This window comes from Typopeltis vanoorti, chromosome 17 (assembly GCF_054136105.1).
Source record: "Typopeltis vanoorti isolate ZY-2024b chromosome 17, IOZ_Tvanoo_1.0, whole genome shotgun sequence".
Lineage (NCBI taxonomy): Eukaryota > Metazoa > Arthropoda > Arachnida > Uropygi > Thelyphonidae > Typopeltis > Typopeltis vanoorti.
The window spans coordinates 108335895-108354982 of NC_143565.1; the positions used below are offsets into that span (position 1 = coordinate 108335895).

General features: G+C 36.2%; 1 protein-coding gene across 1 annotated transcript in view; it reads left to right on the forward strand.

The window, feature by feature from the left end:
• LOC150097755 (uncharacterized) overlaps positions 1-19088 on the forward strand; it is a 52607-nt gene that overhangs the window by 14675 nt on the left and 18844 nt on the right. The window contains exons 3-4 of the mRNA XM_090406982.1: positions 7722-7807; positions 13665-13822. Coding sequence (XP_090263108.1) covers positions 7722-7807; positions 13665-13822 — 244 coding nt within the window. The remainder of the gene's footprint in view (positions 1-7721; positions 7808-13664; positions 13823-19088) is intronic.

The window sequence follows — 19088 nt, forward strand, 5'->3', positions numbered from 1 at the left end:
GAGAGGTGCAGAATAGGACATGGTGAAGACACATGGTAGGCAATCTCCTGGAAAGAGAAGACACCTGACAGGAAACATGCCCAACTGATAGATGGAAAGGTGAGAAACAATTGAATGATCCCAGAGATCGCCCTTACCTAAATCCTCTTGATTTTGCTTTCTGGAGTAAAGGAAAAAGTTTATTCTGTCAAAATCCAAAGCATCTTGAAGCATCTCAAGAGTAAATGATTATCACCTGTCATGATGTTAGCAAATATGTTTTTGAATACAGAGAAACATGTTACTCTTCACCTGGAAAGGTGCCTGGAGGTTGAAGGAAACATATTGAGCATATTATTTGAAAATGTAATTATGTATTGTTTGTTCTCGTGGTTATCCTAGTGGCTGTGCACTTTGCAACCATATGCTTGGGGAAGGAGTGTCCTAGGTTCAATCCCCTTTGGTGATGTGAGGAGCTGATGGATCTTCCTAAGCCATAACCAAGTTAGCTGGTCTTGGGCATGAACAGCAGGGTTTTTCCCCAGTTTATCCTGGTGTTTTTTCATCCCGTAAAGCAGGCAAGCCAGCCTTGAGAACTCAACACTACAGGACATAGGATACACCAGGGCACGTAGGGCTTGACACCTTATCCTGGGAACGGTTTCAGGTCCGTTGATTAATAAACCCTCGACACTGCAAGGTGAAAGAGGGTAAAAGGAATATGAGATTGAGATTAATGTATTGTTTAAAAATTATTTTCCTCCATGTTTCTCGGGGCTTTTCTCAGGCACAGCGTGTGTGTGTGTGTGTGTGTGTATATACATATGTGTGTATATACACGCACACACACTTTGCATATTTCACTTTTGTTAGGCATTTTGGGATGTTCATGATAAGGTAAAATTATATCTCATCTTTCTTTTACATAGCAGGTTCGGTGCTTTGTAATGGTCAAGTAACTTGGCTATAGGGTAGTTTATATGTACAATTTACAGACTTAACAGACTATGTAAATGGGATTTATCTACATAGTCTGTAAATTGCACATATTCTCTGTCTGGCAGGATGAAAAAGGATTGTTTCTAGTTGAAAAGTTATTATAAAGATACCCCATATTCTAGGCAGATTTGAATACATCTTTCCAATGAAAGAGCATAGTCAATAAAGCTGTGAAGGCTTCTTTGTATGTGGGTAATGATAATTTACATATTTCTTCTTATAATTATTATTATCTGAGACCTCCAGGGAGTCAAGGGCTCATCAAGGGAGGCTATACATCACACAAACCAGCTATCAAACCTGCCCTTAAATTCACACCAGATGCATTCACTATCTCTATAGGCAAACTATACCATTCACTCACTGCTCTGTGAGAGAAAAGCCTAGCTCTTTCCCTTTTCTTGACTGCAAACAAACTTAACATGGATGATCAGATGTTCTCTCCCCATCTTCCATATAACAAAATATTTTCATATGATATCCTATAACATCCATTCAGAAGTTTATAGACCTCTGTCACATCACCTCTCTTTCTCTTATTAACCAGAGTCTGTAACCCACATCTTCTTTGGACCTTTTCCAGCTTCTTTATCCCCTTGGAACCTGGGAGACCAAATCTGCACACTATAGTCCAGGTGCAGTCTTATCAGTGCCTTATAAAGAGACAAAATGACTTCCATATCCTTGCATGTCGAGGTTCACTTCAACATTGCAGTTATCATCTGAGTTGTATTTGCAACTTTTGCTCTGTGACCTTTGAACTTCAAATTCCTGTCTGCTCTTATGCCAAGAAACATAGTCTCATCAGTTTCTTGTAGCATAACCCCATTAATATAATTATATTAGTAGCTGCATATTATAAATATGCAGCTGGAAATCTCATCATGCCAAAGTACATAACTTTACACTTATTAAACTGATAGCCCAGGAAATTTGGGCAAAAAAAAAAATGGGTTGCCCAAATTTCCAGCCTAAAATCATTCTGTAAGTGCTGGATATTAGTAACATCCTTTGATTGTCCTGTCTATTTTTGCATCATCGGCAAAGAGTTGCATGTCTCCTGTTAGACCATCAGATACATCTGAATAACAATGGCCCAATGACTGAACCTTGAGGTACACCACTGTATGCCACTTTTGATATTTGTCTGTCAACCATTCACTTATCCAAGTCAAGAGTTTATATTTCAATGCTATATTCTCCAGTTTATGCAACAGCCTTTCATGTGGTATCCTATCAAATGCCTTAGCAAAATCCAACATTATCATAGTGTATCCATTCCCTTTATCCAACATGGCTATAATATTGTTATAAAATATAAGCAAATTGTTAAAACATGATCTTCCTTTAGTAAACCCATGCTGCTCCTTGCAGAGTATAGCTTGTTTGTTTACCCATTTCTGTATGCAAGTTCCTATCAACTTCTCTAAAATTTTCATCACCACACACAGAGATATTGATAGGTCAGTAGTTAGGCACCTCAGTTTTTGCACCACACTTGTGCAAAGAACTATCATACATTTCTTCCATTGACTCAGGTTATACAAACATGTGAAAGGCCTAGCCAATTTGACTAAAGATTCCTTTAGCAAACCTGCTGATATTCCATCTATCCCTGTTGACAAATTCCTAACCTCATTTGCATGCACCTCTAACACTTCATCCAATGCAGTAGTAGTGCTGTGCAACATATTATTAATCAGTCTGACTATCCTTTTCTGTACAGAGTTAGTATCTTTAGGGAGCTCTTAGGGGAACCATTCCCCCAATATTCAATGGTCAGACAGATTTGTGATTTGTATGAATCTAGAAGTTGTTTGCAGCTAAAATAATGCCTCAAGTGAAAAAGAAAACCTAATTTTTTGGAGCAGAGAAGGCTGTATTTGTAATATGTTTGTACCAAGAGAGATTTGAGGTTAGTGTTATCCCAAGAAGATAATCTCATTGATGGTGAGAGTTTTTATTATTATATGACACCTCCAGGGAGTCCAAAGACTCATCGAGGGAGGGCATCTACTCTACAACTCTTCGTCTCACTACTCCACCAACGGCATCTACCGCCAACTGCCACCACTAGTACTTTCACAGACAATCACAAACATCCATGCCACAGCAGTATTCGAACCCACAGCATTTTTGGCTGGAGAGCAGATACGCTAACCACTCGGCCAACCAGGCCAGCGAAGTATTGGAGAGATCTGTGTTTAAGATGGTAATTGTTAAAGCTCTGGAGATTGGTGATTTGTGCATCACCAAGTTTGTCAAATGAAAAGGAGGAATGTAATGTGCAGGGCCGTACTCTCACTTTTCCCAAGGTGCTACAGTGCTCTGGGTTCCCCCCCACCCAGCTAGAGCCTTGTGCACCTGTGCATAAATATGGCCTTGGTAATGTACTGTCATCAGCAAACCTTTGTATTGTGTTGGTAGTCCATGCTGGAGTAGGTCATTATATATATAGAAAGAATAGGGTGGATGAGCCTTGTGGGGCCACTGCATTTGTTGTATACTTCAAGATAAGGAACCATCTGCCACCACCAAAGTGAGCATCCAGTCAGAAAGCTGGTAGTCCAACTGCACAAGTCAGGAGGCAGACTAAATTATGAAAGTTTACTTAACTGGCCTTTGTACCAGTTAAATTTTGGAGATATCAAAGCCAACTACCTGGGACTTGCTAAATTTTTCCCATGGTATTTGTCCAGATATGGGTGACATAAGTGAGTTGATCATCTATTGACCAATAGTGACAGAATTCATACTGGTGCCCATTTATTAGCTGAGAGGCTTCAAGAAAGCATGGCAGTTGAGTGTCAATAGCTCTTTCCGTTACTTTGGAAAGAACTGGAGTAAGAGAAATTGTTGGATGGTAAGAAATTACATACAGGCAACCCTCATATAACGCAGATGTTAGGTTCCATAGAAATGTCGTGTTATATAAATCACGTTATGTGAGACTCAGATCACATAGAAAAAGTAGGGTTATGTTCAGAAATGTTTTTTTTTTTAATTATATAAACAACGACATATCCAACAAAAATATATTTTTTATTTAATTTTTGTAATTCATGTAAGTTAACAAAACATATAAAGTATGAAACAAATACATAGTATAAAATTCTAAAAATTACAAATTATATGTAAACTTCATTGCACATAATGCATAAATGTTTTAGGCAGAATAAAATAAACTGCATGTTTTAATCGTCATCACTGTCTTCGAAACTAACATTTCATAGATGTTCTTTATTTATGAGTGGCCGGACATCATCATCACTTGAAATCTCTTGGACATCATTTGTATAATTCTCATTACATACTTCAGCTGGTTTAGTTATCAAGAAGTCAGCGATATGACCTTGCTTACCACTATGCAGCCATTTTTTTTATTGAGTTCATAATATGGAGCTAAACAAATATCCAATTGTCTCGTGAATTTTCCGGAGCGCTCCATTGAGGGATCATTATCTGTAAAATAACTTCCTCTCTTGCTAAGTCCAATCCTTCTGCTAAGTTCTTTAAACTGAATTCTTTAACTAATTCATCACAATCAGAATCTTCGGCAGAACTTTCCCTGCCGTTTGGTTCCACGTCAGCTATTAATTGTACCTGTTCCTCTTCATTTAAATAAATTTTCCCATCAATTAATTCACTAATTTCGTTTTCAACCATATCACGAAAGCCCTCTAAGTGGCCATTACTATAAAAATAATTTTTTTACATAAAAAAAAAGCATTACATATTGTATGTAACTCATCAGAAAATAAAGTGCTCAGCTTGAGATTAACACACTTATGATTTTTAACGCTCTTTCCTGGCAGAATACAAAGATAATTTTTAACTATAAACACTTTATACGGTAAACAATTGACTCTACACAAAAAAACAATATGTACATGTGTACTAAAGGGTATTTCCCCTAATATAAATTCGCTACATAACGACATGTGTGATGCAGGCAGACGCAAAATTAACAAAGATAAAATTTGATTTTTAATTCGTACAGTGAAAAATATATGAAAAGATAAAGGGTTACTACAATTTGTAAACAGTGTTATATTGAAACTGTGTTGTATAAGTACCGTTTTATATGAGGATTACCTGTACTAGGTTTAATCCTTTATCCAAGTGTAAGCAAACAAAGTTTTCACCTGAAGTATTTTCAGGACTGGGACAACTCGTATAAGGAAGCCAAAACTTCACATCACCTGCCTTAGTATCCCATAATGCAAAGCACACCCCCTTGAAGACATATATAATGCTGTGCATTAAGGGAAGGGTCACTACTTAGATTGGTTATGACCTTTATTGAAATTTCATCAGTGGGAGCCAGACCCAGAGGTGGTGTATAATGCTATGCATTATGGAAAGGGTCACTACCCAGACTGGTGTCGACCTTTATTCAAATCTCATCAGTGGGAGCCAGAGGTGATACTAAGGTTGAAGTAATGCAGAAGTCATATTTGCATATACGAGTTGCCAAAAATTTTCTCTGGATTAGAGAAAATTGTTGGAAGTTTTTTCACTTGGTTATACTATAAATTAGAGATACCAAGAAATTATATTCTTGGTTTAATCCTTTATCCAAGTGTAAGCAAACAAAGCTTGTGCCTGAAGTATTTTCAGGACAGGGCAACTTGTATATAGAGGCTAATGACTTCACATCACTTGCATAGCATTATACATGTCCGTAAGGAGATGTGCTTTGCATTGTGGGACACTAAGGCAAGTGATGTGAAGTCTTAGCTTCCTTATACGTTATCCCAGTTCTGAAAATACTTCAGGTGCAAACTTTTTTGATTACACTTGGATAAAGGATTAAACCAAGTATATTATTTCATGGTATCTCTAATTTATAGTATAATCAATTGAAAAAAACTTCCAAGAAATTGGATGGTAGTTTGGGGGTATAAATTTATTGCCTGTGGGGGGGGGACTGCAGAGTAGATATCAATGGAATAAGAGAAAAGAAAAAAAAAAAGATAGTGAATGGAAGTCAGCTCTGGAGCACAGACCTTTAGGGAATCATAGGAATGCCATCAAGGCCAGAAGACTTTTTTAATATTCAATTTGAGCAAAATTGTCCTGATCTCTTTTTGACAAAATGGATACACTGGGCATTGAGTGCATAATATGTGGGACAATTGGGGGACATTTATAAAAATCAGAAGCAGGGAGCCAGGAGATTGGCTTTTCTAGGGGTGATGATGCAAGAGTGGTGGGAGCAGTGTTTGGTAGAAATTGCAATGAATGGCTTTGGCTAGAGACTAGAATGCATGATGTCATTTGGACAGGATGCACGTTTCCTGGTTTTAGCTCTCTCAAGGTCAGTTTTGAAAGTGTTGATAATTTTCTTGCAGCTATTCTGGGTTGGTTTTGATATAAAGCAGTATGATGGATGGAGTTTTGAATGTAAGCTAGTTATGGTATGCTCGATTCTTCTCTTGTACAGCTTTTGCACCTGTGAGAGAATTGTGGCTTAGAATGGGGATGGGAATTTAGGATGGAATTGGGAATAAATGTTTCCATGACAATAAGAATTATTTCAGTGATCTGTTCAGCACATAGGTTTGGGTCAGAAGCAATAATCCATTCAAAGAAATGTGGCATAATAGTTGCATAGATTTTTCCACTTGGATTTCTTGTAATACCGTATGATGTGAGTGATTGTGGTCTGAACTACCTAGAGGACAGGCTGCATTCACTGTGTACTTGGATGGGTCAATAGTGAGGAAGATGTTCGAGGTATTTGGAGATTGTTGGGGTTGTCTAATATTCTGGTTAGCATGTGTACTATTTGTGTAAGTTCATTGGTGATAGCAAATGCCTCAGCCTCTCTACCTGCTTGATTGTGCAATTGGATTAGGAAAGCCAGTTTGTGTTGTTAGCATTGAAGACTCCAAGAAAAATTACCTCACTATTAGGAAAGTTAAATTGAAGAATATAGACTTTTAAGGAAAGGAAATTGAAAAATTCAGGATGTTTGGTAGCATTAGGAGAGCAGTAGAGACAACAAATGAATTTGAGAGAATGTGGTACAGAGATTTTCAGCCAAGGAAGGTCAAAATTGGAAGAGTCTGGGTTGGTCACTCTTAGACATGGTATATTAAAGTGAACATATGCAAAAACCGCACAAAAGGTGTCAAAGAGACTCCTTTGAATGCTGAGGCGAGATGAGTAACTTGAAGGAGTAGTAATTTAGGTTTCAGGAAAAGTAGGTGAGGTTTTGCAGATTAGAAATGGATATCATTGAGGTTTGAACTGAGGCCATGTATATTAGTGTGGTGTATTAGATTTGCTTTTCTCCCTCCCCCACTATTAACTTAGGAAAAGGGTACTGTGTTGAGGGAAGGGATGTATATATGTTAAAATCAAATATGATCAGGCTGTGGCATATAATTGGTTATGAGGTTACTGCACAGTATGATGATTTGGCAATCTACCATCGTAATACTTAAGTTACTAACTATAGTCCTAATGTGAAGTCATAATACAGGCTTAATTTTGTGAAATCATTTATAGTGGCATCCAAACATTAATGCCTTCTTAAAACATATAAAAAATTTTCTTGCAAATTCAAGAAAATAATTCTTCTGATTTTTTATATAAATTTTATTGACATTTCTTTCTTTTAAATAAAAAGTAATTTATTCAGAAATTAATTTTCATTGATTTCAAAAAATAACTTTTCTGTTTTGCTTTCTCTCCTCTTATTTCTAATCTTTTTGGTTGCCCTTTCTTTGTTATAGGCTTTAGATAACCTGGTAATATCAGCCATACATCAGTTATCAGTGAAACTCAGAGCTAGTGCTCGCTGTCTTTTAGAAAAAAACAGGTAGGTTTCACATAGCTATGAGGTGCATAAAGAAGAAAGCATTTTGTTACATTCTTTCTTTACCAAAATACTCTCTTAAAAAATTTTCATATCATTCTGAGTTCGAGTTCATCTAATTTCTTCCCATACAACATGTACTGTAGATAAACATTGTAGCTATATGAAAACTTTAGAAGTTGTAACCAGTATCATATAATTTCTAAGATTCTAAATCTTTCTCTAACCTTCCTTTTCCTTTACTCCATTATGGGTATAGACAAAATGACTGCTTGTGGGAAAATGGGACTAAGGGTAATTTCTTTTCATCTTTCACCAGAAAGTAATCAAGAAAGTTTTCTAGTCCTGATGACAAAAACAAATTTCCTTGATATCTTTACTTGTGTCAAAATTAGCTCCAGTTTTTATGTTGCTTTTCTGTCTAATTTTATAATAGAAAGGACTTTTTATCTAAAAAATTAGTCATATTCTTCTAGTTCTGAAAAAAGTAACAAATCAATTCTGTTGTTATACTTCAATTCTTTCCATAACGTTAGTTATGGAAAGAATTGAAGTTAGAGAAATCTATTAATTATATAAATAGAGTAATAGTTAGAGAAATCTATTAATTGTTAGCTTCTTTACTAGTTTTTCATCCAGTTAACAATTGCAAGTATTGAATTCCACTACTGTCAATGTACAAATCGTCTTTGATGATTGGCAGTAAGCATTTCTAGGATAGTTTAGTAGCTATCTATGAAAGTCATCTAATCAAGTATGAAATGATCTGCTATACTATAATATAATAAATGGGTGCATTTTGAAATGGTAATCTTATATAGTGATATTATTCATTATCACATCACTTAATCTAGAGTCATTTTTGGCTTTTGTACTGGCAACCTCAACAACTGTAGTTCACCTCAGCTGTCTAAAATACACATTACACAGTTCACTCTGACATCCCATGTCAGAGATTGCAAAACCTCAACCCCCTCCCCTCTCCTGGTTGATCTGCTTTGTCTCAAAATTTCTTTACCAAACCATCACATTCACATGCTGTTCTTATCCCTCTCCAAGCTGCTACAACCATAATGACCAATTGAACTCTTTCTCAAGCTCACTTTTCTGCAGTTAAAAATACACTAATATTGAGATTGTCTGTCTTAGGGTCTTCAGCATCCACACATCACGTTGGCTTCCCTTCTCCTTTTCCACTGATCAAGTCGGCAAGATGTCAAGGTATTTGCCATTAGCAATAACTTAACACAGATGGTCAGCCTCCTTACTAGAATACCAGACAACCCCCCCCCACCCATTACCACCAGCAACCTGCCAACAAATTTGACCTCTCCTTAACAAGCTCCCTTTCCATATATGTATAGTGCAGATGTCATTTTTCCTCTTAGTAACTCAGACCACAACCTTATATAAGTCTTTTTTTTGACTTGGAACAACCTTCACCCAGCCGGTGCCAAATGGGATGACCTTCATGACTTTTTCTCTCCCCTCCCTTTTCATGGTTCAACTACTGCTTCTGTTTTTCTGATTCAAAAATATGCTCGGACTGAATAACAAAAATCATCCTCACAGGAATGAAGGCCTTCATTCTGCCCAAAATTCCCAACCACTGTCCAAGCCTTGGTTCTTGAACATGTGTGTTAATGCAATATTATTATTAGGAACTACTCCATGGAATCCTTAGACTCATTGAGAGAGGCCCTAAACATCATTCCAAGCACTATCCAACATTTGCACAGTTTTTATCATAGTACTTTGCTTTGAAATCATTCATAGTCATGGCATTCACAACAGACTGGCAACCTATTCCACTCATTCACCACTTTCCAAGCAAAAAATCTAGTTCTAACACCCTTCTAACTACTCTTGCTCAGTTTCCAAGGATGGCCCTCCTAGTTTTCCCACCACCAGACCTGTTCGGAAAAATTTCCTCTGTATTAATTTTGTAAAAACCATTCAGTAATTTGTATGTCTCAATCATATCACCCTTTTCTGCCTATCAACAAATTTCTGTAAACCACAAATCTTGAGTCTGCTCTCATAAGGTTCATTCCATAGACCTGCTATCATCTTGGTCACTTGCCTCTTGAGCACTTTTGCTATGTGCCCTCTAAATTTAATACAAAAAAAAAAAAAAGCACACCACGAGTAGCTCAATACCAAACTCTAGCTGCACACCTTGCTTATGTCAAACCTCACAACAGCTGTAAAAAAATATAAAAAAATCCAGATCTGTTTTTGGAAGAACCAAATGCTGCAAACTTACCTCCTGTCCAAATAGCAGTTAAGCCTTCTGGTCTCTTGCAAAGGCCATTGGATGCAATTTTTGCACATCCATGTTTCCACCTTTCTTGTATCTAGATGGTATATATTGACATCATCCAAAGATAAGGCTGGCTTACTGGCATTGCTGTTCTCTTCCAATTCCTGCAGTGATGACCAAGGCAGAGTTCCTACACGCTACCAATTAATGCTTATCCCATATCACCCCTGGTCTTCTTCCAGAGTTAAATACTGTGACATTAGATTGCTCTGGTAACAAGGTCACTAGAATGGAAGCATTAAGACAGCCATTATTGAGACTATTATGACCATTGCATCCTACACTGCCATTCAAGTATGAGGTGTAAGCACCAAATCATCCATACGTGACTTAAGTACTGGTCTGGATATCATGCTTAGAAGGGGCAACCAAATCAGTTTTAAGGAACACTGACCAGCATATGTATCTTTTTAAGCTTCCTCTCCTGTCCTCTAAATGCTATGTATTTATAGACAGACTAAATGCAAGGAAAACATCTGCTGTTACAAAATTCATACTATCAATTATTTTTTTCTCTTCACAAATGATAGCTGATGATAGCATAATTATTAAAACTTTAAAAATAATAGTCTAAAGAAGGCTTCAGATTTCTTGAATTTAATTCATTATATTTAATCTAAGAGAATGAAAATTCTTATTTTATAACCAGCTGTGTAAGATGCAGTTTGTGCAGCTGAGGTTCCGTTAGCAACAATATGTCTAGTTTGGATAACCATAGGTGGTGACTATGCACATAATTTATATTGCTATTTATATTATATTTATATTAAGACTGAATGTTAGTAAACTGGGTATGGAATTTTTTTTGTACAGACTGAAGCTTCATGGGAGAGGCTTTTAAGAAGAAAGTTGGAGAAAATAACATGAGCTCTCTTCAGCAAGATTTTGATGATGTGTAGGATCTTGCTGTATATAAGAGCTAAAGGTAGGTTTGTTTATTGCAAACCATGGTTGGTGTTCAGAGCAAGGTTCCAGCTTCTGTCCTCCCTTTCTTCTCACTTATTGTGCAGGAGACACCCTTCAAGAATATGCCAATATATTGCAGGGAGCCCAAATCTTTCTCTAATTCAGTGGTATGGCAGTAAAACAGTGGTATGGCAGTAAAACATAACTATCAGGCTTGTGCTAGATAGCACAAGCCTGATAGTTATAAATCTGAAGCTTCCTGATTAGCTAGCAATAAATCTTGCTACAACTTTGCCAGTTCATGTCTGGAGGGAGTTTGAGTATGGTGGTATGCAAAGGGAACTGTCAACCACACGAATTATCTCTGTATGGCAGTATGTTTGTGTGTGTGTCCCTCCCTCCAATCCCATTGCATATAGTGAGGGACAACTTAAACACAGTTTTGCTGTGGATCACAGAAAATCTCTTACATAAAACAGTTCCAAAAATAATAATAACAACAATTTAAATAGCCAACCACAAAAATCAAAAAAGCAACAAATACCCAACTAAAAGTTTATCAAAAAAAATGGGGGGAAAAATATACACCCAATTTGTTGAGATTTTTAGAGCTGAGTCAGATTCAATGAATTCCAGTGTATCCTTTGGGGGGGAGGGGGGTCAAAGACAATGGTTGTTTTACTTTTCCAAGGAACCTGGTATGCCCCTAGTAGGTCTAAGGAATGCGGCTGGTCTTTCGTGGAGTGGATAAGAGATGCCAATTTCTTATGTGGTCTGTAACTAGTAAGGTCATATTTTCTTAAGATTTTTTGTTAATTTTTTGGATGTGCCCCTGATATATGGAATGGGAATAAATTTTGAGTAATCTCTGCTTTGACAGGGGGGGGGTACATGGTTTTAATATTTTTTGGATTTTCTGGGGATTGTAGCCATTGGCTAAGAAAATGTTATGGATATGGTCAAATTCAGTGGTTAAGGCACTGTTATCCGAACTAATTAATTTTTCCCTGTTATATAGGGTTTTTATAATTCCATATTGTTGCCAGGGTAGGTGGTGTGACTGCTTGTGAATGTATCTACCTGTAAACTAAGAATGCTAAGGATCTGTCAAGCTGGCATGTAATCAGAGTATCTAAGAATGGGAGACTGTTGTTGTTTTACTTTTCCAAGGTAAACTGGGATGTTGATTGTTTATCTTCATACTAATTTGCTGATACGTATCTTCCAGATCATCCCTGGAACCCCTCTGGTCTGTAGCAGCAACCAACCATATATTTTGTCTTATTGGCCTTGATCTCACACCAGACTACCTGAAATGAACAACCATCTCCCAGCTGTTTCCTATTCTTTTTGGCTGCAATTCATCAGCAGTCACCCCCCCCCCATTCTATCTTAATATACTAAATGCTTCACATTCTATCTCTGTAACTACATCATCTGCTGTTAAGCAAGTCTCACTAATGACTAACTTTTGCCAAAGTTGCACTAACCAATGCCAAAAAACCTCACTCTTGTTCCTAATACTTCTGGCATTAGTATAGTATATACTGTAGAAACTACAGCATCCCTTTAGGCTCCCAACCACCTTTACTTCCTGAATTAACTACCCTGTACAATATTTTTGTTTGAAAGACTATCTGCTCTTGTTGATCATTCTCACATTCACTTGTCTCATGGATACCTTCACACACATTTGCTTGCATCCACACTAATTAAGTTTTCCTGAATTTGTGCTTCAACATGCTCGGTGAAGAAAACTTTCTCTGGATACCTAACACCAACACCATTTAGGTGTAGTCTGTCAGCATTATACAAATCCTCTTTCCATCAAACTCAGACCATGGGTCTGCACAACCTGTATATTGATTCGTTTGCTGTCCTCCGTTTGCTGTATCAGTGCTCTCCTCCTCAATTTGCATCTTTCATAGCATGGTAGGAGACTTACAATCTTCACCTTCTTGCGCTTCGTTTTTGCTTCATCCAACAGCTTCTTCACATCCTTCCTCGTAGAATACTTTTCTCCTCTCAAATCATTAGTGCTGACTGAGACAACTAGTTCTTTTGCCTTACCTTTTTGCATCTGGATGGCATGATTACTATCATTAATTTTTGCTCCAGGGAAACATGATTTGGTTTTACTTTCGTTAAGTACTCCTCTGGTCATAGAGTTTTTGTATATAATTTTCTTCTTATCTTGTTTTTTCTTTTACATGATTCAATTTTTACCTTGGGCCACCTGCTTCTTTCCCATCTCAGTCCTGCTAATCTCTTACTGCTTCTGCAACTTCTTTGATTTCACACTTTGTTTTGTGAAGGATAACATGCAATTGTACTATTTCCTTATTTAGGTCTGTTTCCATGAGACTGAACTAACTTGGGAACAGGCTGAATAAAGACCTTTGCTTATTCTGGAAATAGTTCGTCAACTTTGACCAAAGGATCCCTCTACTCTGCTAGAAACAAGTCGACAAACAATTCATCAAACATATAACAATATTTCTTTTGGCAGCCCAATATTATGGTACCAAAAACATTTCCATAAAGCTACACAGTCACCTTCATTTTATTAAATTTAGCAAGAATAATGCCAATATCTTGATGTGAACTATATCTTAAAATATTTTATTTCAGAGCAATATTTCCAGAAGGTAGTGATAACTGGATGGTTATTAATGAAATTTTACCTCAAGTGGTAGAGAAAAAAATAGACAGCTCAGGAGATGGAAACCTCACACGGGATCTTTCAGTTGTGCTAAAAAATTTGAAAAGAGTAGAACAATGTCTAGAAGGTATGATAATTTTACAGTTACTAATCCAAACTAATATTGTATTATCATATTGTGAGGCTAAAAAATTTAATTCATTTTAGAATGTATGAAAAAACATTTGCTTGAATCAAACTATTTTGAGAAATTTACATTTTGATAGGTATAACATCTTTTATTTGATAAATGTTATATCTAGGTTTAGTTGCATGGTTACTCTGATAGGGAATTTTATTCCCTGTGTCAGGTGTGAAATTCTTTCTTTCTTTAGGTGGTAGACAATTTTTGTCACTTGTGTGAGACCATGATCCTGCTTGTTGAAGGTTGGAAGCAACTTAAAAAAAAGTACTTTTAGATCTTCAGAAGGGAATTCTGTTTATCCGATCCCTTTCTGTTCACTCATACATATCAGTTTACAATCTTTTGTAGGTGGTATACGTAAAAACTCCCTAATAGAAATAAATAGGGTTACCAAATTCTTTTTCTCAAAAGATTCTGGTTTAAGAGTCAAAAAGTAACTCTGAAAATATCACTCTAACATTGATTCTGTTTGATTTATCTCAGATCTCTCATATTTGTAATCTTCAGTCCTTGATCAACTCTTATTTCTAAATATGATTTCCAAGATTCATCAGTTAAAACTGATCTGCCCTTGTATATTGTGAGTTACTTTTTTAAATAACTTGTTTCTCAGATAGATTTATTCAACTGGCTTTGCTTATTCTGTAATTTGTTTCCATATTTAATTTGTTATCTTGACATATTAAATATGGAAATAGATTATAGAATAAGCAAAAAGAGACAAACTATGTTTTCATAGTTTCTTTTTTTTTTTTTTAATTTCTAATTTTTATACCAAAAATATGTTATGGCAATTATCCAGTTATTCATTTCAAAGGCCCTGAAGATGTTTACTAGATTTATCATCATCAAAAATTCCAGATACATATCCTCGAGTGTGCAGGAAATTATATTAGTACTACATGAAAAAGTTACATCAGTACTAACTTCCTATCAAAAATTTTCCTCCAAATTAATCTTTTATCTGTCAAGACTCCAGCATTATCAAATCTTATATTTTTGTCTTCTGGGTCTTTTTCCTGCCAACCTATTAAAGAATGCTTGTTTTGCTCGTTCCTTTCATATTCTGTTTAAGTGACCATATTATCTGAGATTATCTCTGCTAACACATTCCTAAATGATTACAATGAAAAGTTCTTTCTAATATCCTCATTTTAAATATGATACTGCCATTGATGCTGACTGTTCATTGTCCTCCACCAATCTTTCTCAGACCTCTCATATCTGTGATCTCCAGACTTTGATCAAGGATTTTATTTCTAACCCAGCTCACAAATCCCTAAATTCAAATTGGTTTGAACATTGTCTTGTATACAGCTAATTTAGTGTTTTGACTAATTTGTTTCTTATTCCATATAAATTTATTCAGCTGACTTCCTACCAAACCAGATTTACTAATTCTGTTGTCCATTTCCATATTAATTTACCATCTTCACTAAAAATTATACCTAAATAGCTGAAATGCTCTACTTGTTCTATAGGTTCACCCAGGATACAGTTGTTATTTTCATTTTTTCTGCATATTTTCATTGTTTTTTTTTTTAATTTTTATTGCTGATTTTCATGCCAAATTTATTACAACAGTTATTCAATTTAATCTTCCAGATTTGTACTATATTTATTTAGAAGTATTACATCATGGATAAAGTAAAGAGCTGAGATTAACATCTCCAATTTTGAAATCAGATTTAATAGCACTTTCATTCATAATGTGATCCATTTACTGTAGATAATGAATAACAGTGAAGATAATGTGCACTCTTGTTGTACACCTGATTTAACATCAAACCATCTTTCTGTGTACCTCCTTCATTTCTAATTGCTGAGTTACAGTTTAATAGAGACTATATATTGCTTGATTTAATGTCCCATTTACACCACATAACTGTAGCATTTCGAACAACTTTTCTCTTGGCACCTTGTCATATGCCTTTTCCTGATCTATGAAACTTAAATCGATATCCTTGATATATTCCCATGATTTCTCAGCTATTTGTCTTAAAATGAAAATTTAATCTGACAACCTCTATTTGGCCTGAATCCAGCTTGTTCTTCACCAGGCTTCTCTTCGTTAATATTTCTTAATTCTCTCTCAAGTATACTTGCATAAATCTTACCAGGAACACTCAGTAGGGAAATACCTCTAATTCTCATTCAGTTTTATTTCCCTTTTTATAGATTGGCACTATTAGTGCTTTATAAAAAATCATCTGGAATTTGACCCTATGACCAGACTTCCTGAATATGTAGTGCAGCCACTATAAAACTTTTATACCTCTATATTTGATGTTTCTGTTCAAATTTCATCTACTCCTTCTGTCTTTCCATATTTCATATTTTTGATGGCTTTTTTCTACTTCAGATATGCTTTGTATTCCTGACTGCGTTCCCGTTGAGTGTGTTCTACCACCATGCTAACTCTGCTTGTTTCATTTAGCAATCTTTCAACATAATTATTCCGTACATCTAGAATATCTTTATCTTCAGTTTTCTTGTCCCCTTTATCATGTCTGATTCCTTTTATGATCCTCTTTCCTCCATTTCTAAGCTTTTTCAATAGCCTCTAGAATATTTTAGAATATTTTGTCTCCTTCCTGATATTTATTTTCTATGTTCTTACCAAAGTCTTCCCATGACTTTTGTTTAGCTAGTTTTACACAGTGCTTCACTTTCTTATATTTTTTTTTCTGTATAAGAGCACAACTGATCTACTTTCTAGGAACTTTTGATATACTTTCTTCTTTTCTTTGACTGCCTCTTTAACTTCCTTAGTCCACCATAGAGTTCGAATTATTATTTATTTTTATTTTTTATTTTTAATCCTTACAGACAACCTCACCACATACTTTTTGGGCTGAATCAATGCTTTCTTCAGGGTTTGCCAATGAATCTCCTAAGTCTAGTTCTTGTTTTCAAACTCTTTCATTTTTTTCATGAATTATGTTGGGAATGGACATAGGGTTGGTGAGATGGATAGGAGGGTGGTTGACGGAGAGATATCAGAGAGTGGTTTACTCGGGAGTAGAGTCCACAAGACAGCCTGTGACTAGTGGTGTGCCACAAGGATCTGTTCTTGGACCACTGCTGTTTAATTTGTTCATAAATGATATAGGAAATGATCTGAGAGGAACAGTTCATTTGTTTGCGGATGATGCGAAGTTGGGTAGGGCAATAGTGAATGCAGATGACGTCAAAATTTTGCAGGATGATTTGGATAGATTGGAGGTCTGGGCTAAGGAGAATGGATGTCAGTTTAATGTGGCAAAATGTAAGGTTATGCATTTTGGGGTGAAAAGATTGGCGGCAGTTTACTGCATTGGTGGAACCGTGCTCCAGGAAATTGATGAGGCACGAGATTTAGGAGTGTTGGTAGATAAGGAATTGAAATTTAGGGGACACATTGCAAAAGTGACCAAAACAGCTCATCAAATCACTTAGTTGCTGAAGAATACGTTGACAAGCAGAGACAAGCAGGTTATTGTTCCTCTGTATCGAGCCTTGATAAGACCCCATCTAGACTACTGTGCTCAGATTTGGTCACCTAGGTTTCTTCTTGATGGGGAGGAGGTGGAGAGGATCCAGAGGCGAGTGACCAAGATGATAGCAGGTCTGTGGAATGAACCGTATGAGAACAGGTTGAGGATTTGTGGGTTGCAAAAATTGGTTGATAGGCGGAGGAGGGGAGATATGATTGAGACATTCAAATTACTGAAGGGTTTCTATAAAATTAATTCAGAAGATATTTTTGAGAACAGGGCTGGTTGTGGGAGGACTAGGGGACATCCATGGAAACTGGGCAAAAGTGTGGTTAGTAAAGGTGTTAGAGCTGGGTTCTTTACTTTTAGAGTGAATGAGTGGAATGCGCTCCCCGAGTCTGTGGTGGATGCTGTGACAGTGAATGAGTTTAAGGCGAGGTATGATGGATACTGTATGAATGTCAAATAGTTGTGATGAATATGATTTGGGGCCTCCCTCGATGAGTCTAATGACTCCCTGGAGTTGCCCGTAATAATAGTAATAATAATAATAATAATATGTTGTGTATTTGAGTCTATAGTTAACCTCTGAAAGCTGCTCAAATTTGATTTGTTTTAAAACTTTCTTACACACTCTTCTTTTCAATGTAATTCCATTTTATCCTGCTCAAATCTAAATAGTGATCACATACTCTCATGGCCTAAACTAGTAAGAAAACATTGCCATCAACTATAACATAGTCAGTGAGACTTTTTATTTCTTGCATTTCTCTCCATGTGAATTTGTGCATATTTTTATGTTGGAACATATTGTTAGTAATAACTAGTCTGCATCCTGAACAGAAATGCAGCAGACACTTGCCATTATTATTATTATCTTTGCTCTTTTCTCCAAATTTTCCCAAAATACACTGCTTGAAAAGAAGTTAACAGACACCATGGTGTAAGCAACAAACAGCTATGGCACCCACTTTAATAGCATGTAGGACCTTCTTTCACGGTGATTACTTTCTTCAGTTTAGTCAATGGGAATTTTAGACCATTTTTCCTGTAGCATGTAATGAGGTCCTGGATTCTTGTGGGACATATTTTAGAATATTTTGTCTCCTTCCTGATATTTATTTTCTATGTTCTTACCAAAGTCTTCCCATGACTTTTGTTTAGCTAGTTTTACACAGTGCTTCACTTTCTTACATTTTTTCTGTATAAGAGCACAAGCTGATCTACTTGCTAGGAACTTTTGATATACCCAGTGAAGTGTGGTGGCATTCATGTCCCCAAACCATGCATTTACAGCAGCAGCCTTATGACACAATGCATTGTTTTTCTGAAAAAGACAATGGTTAGTTCCTTAGAAACTCCACAAAGTAGGAGGAATTGCTTGTCCAGAATGTTCAGATACCTCTAAGAGTTCAATGTTCATGGCCTCACAAACAGAGGTCCCAGGCTTAACCAGAAAAAATAGGACCCATACCATCACACCACCACCGAATTTCATAGTTGGGATCAAGGATTTTATATTCACGAGATATTCCTGGTGAATATCTCATTATATGAGATATTCACCAGGCATTTGCCATTTGTACTATATTTATTTAGAAGTATTACTCTAATTTTGAAATCAGATTTAATAGCACTTTCATTCAAATATGATTTGTATTTGAGATACAAATGGCATGACAAATCATGCTACACCCTCGATAGAGGGTATAGCATGATTTGTCACTCCATAA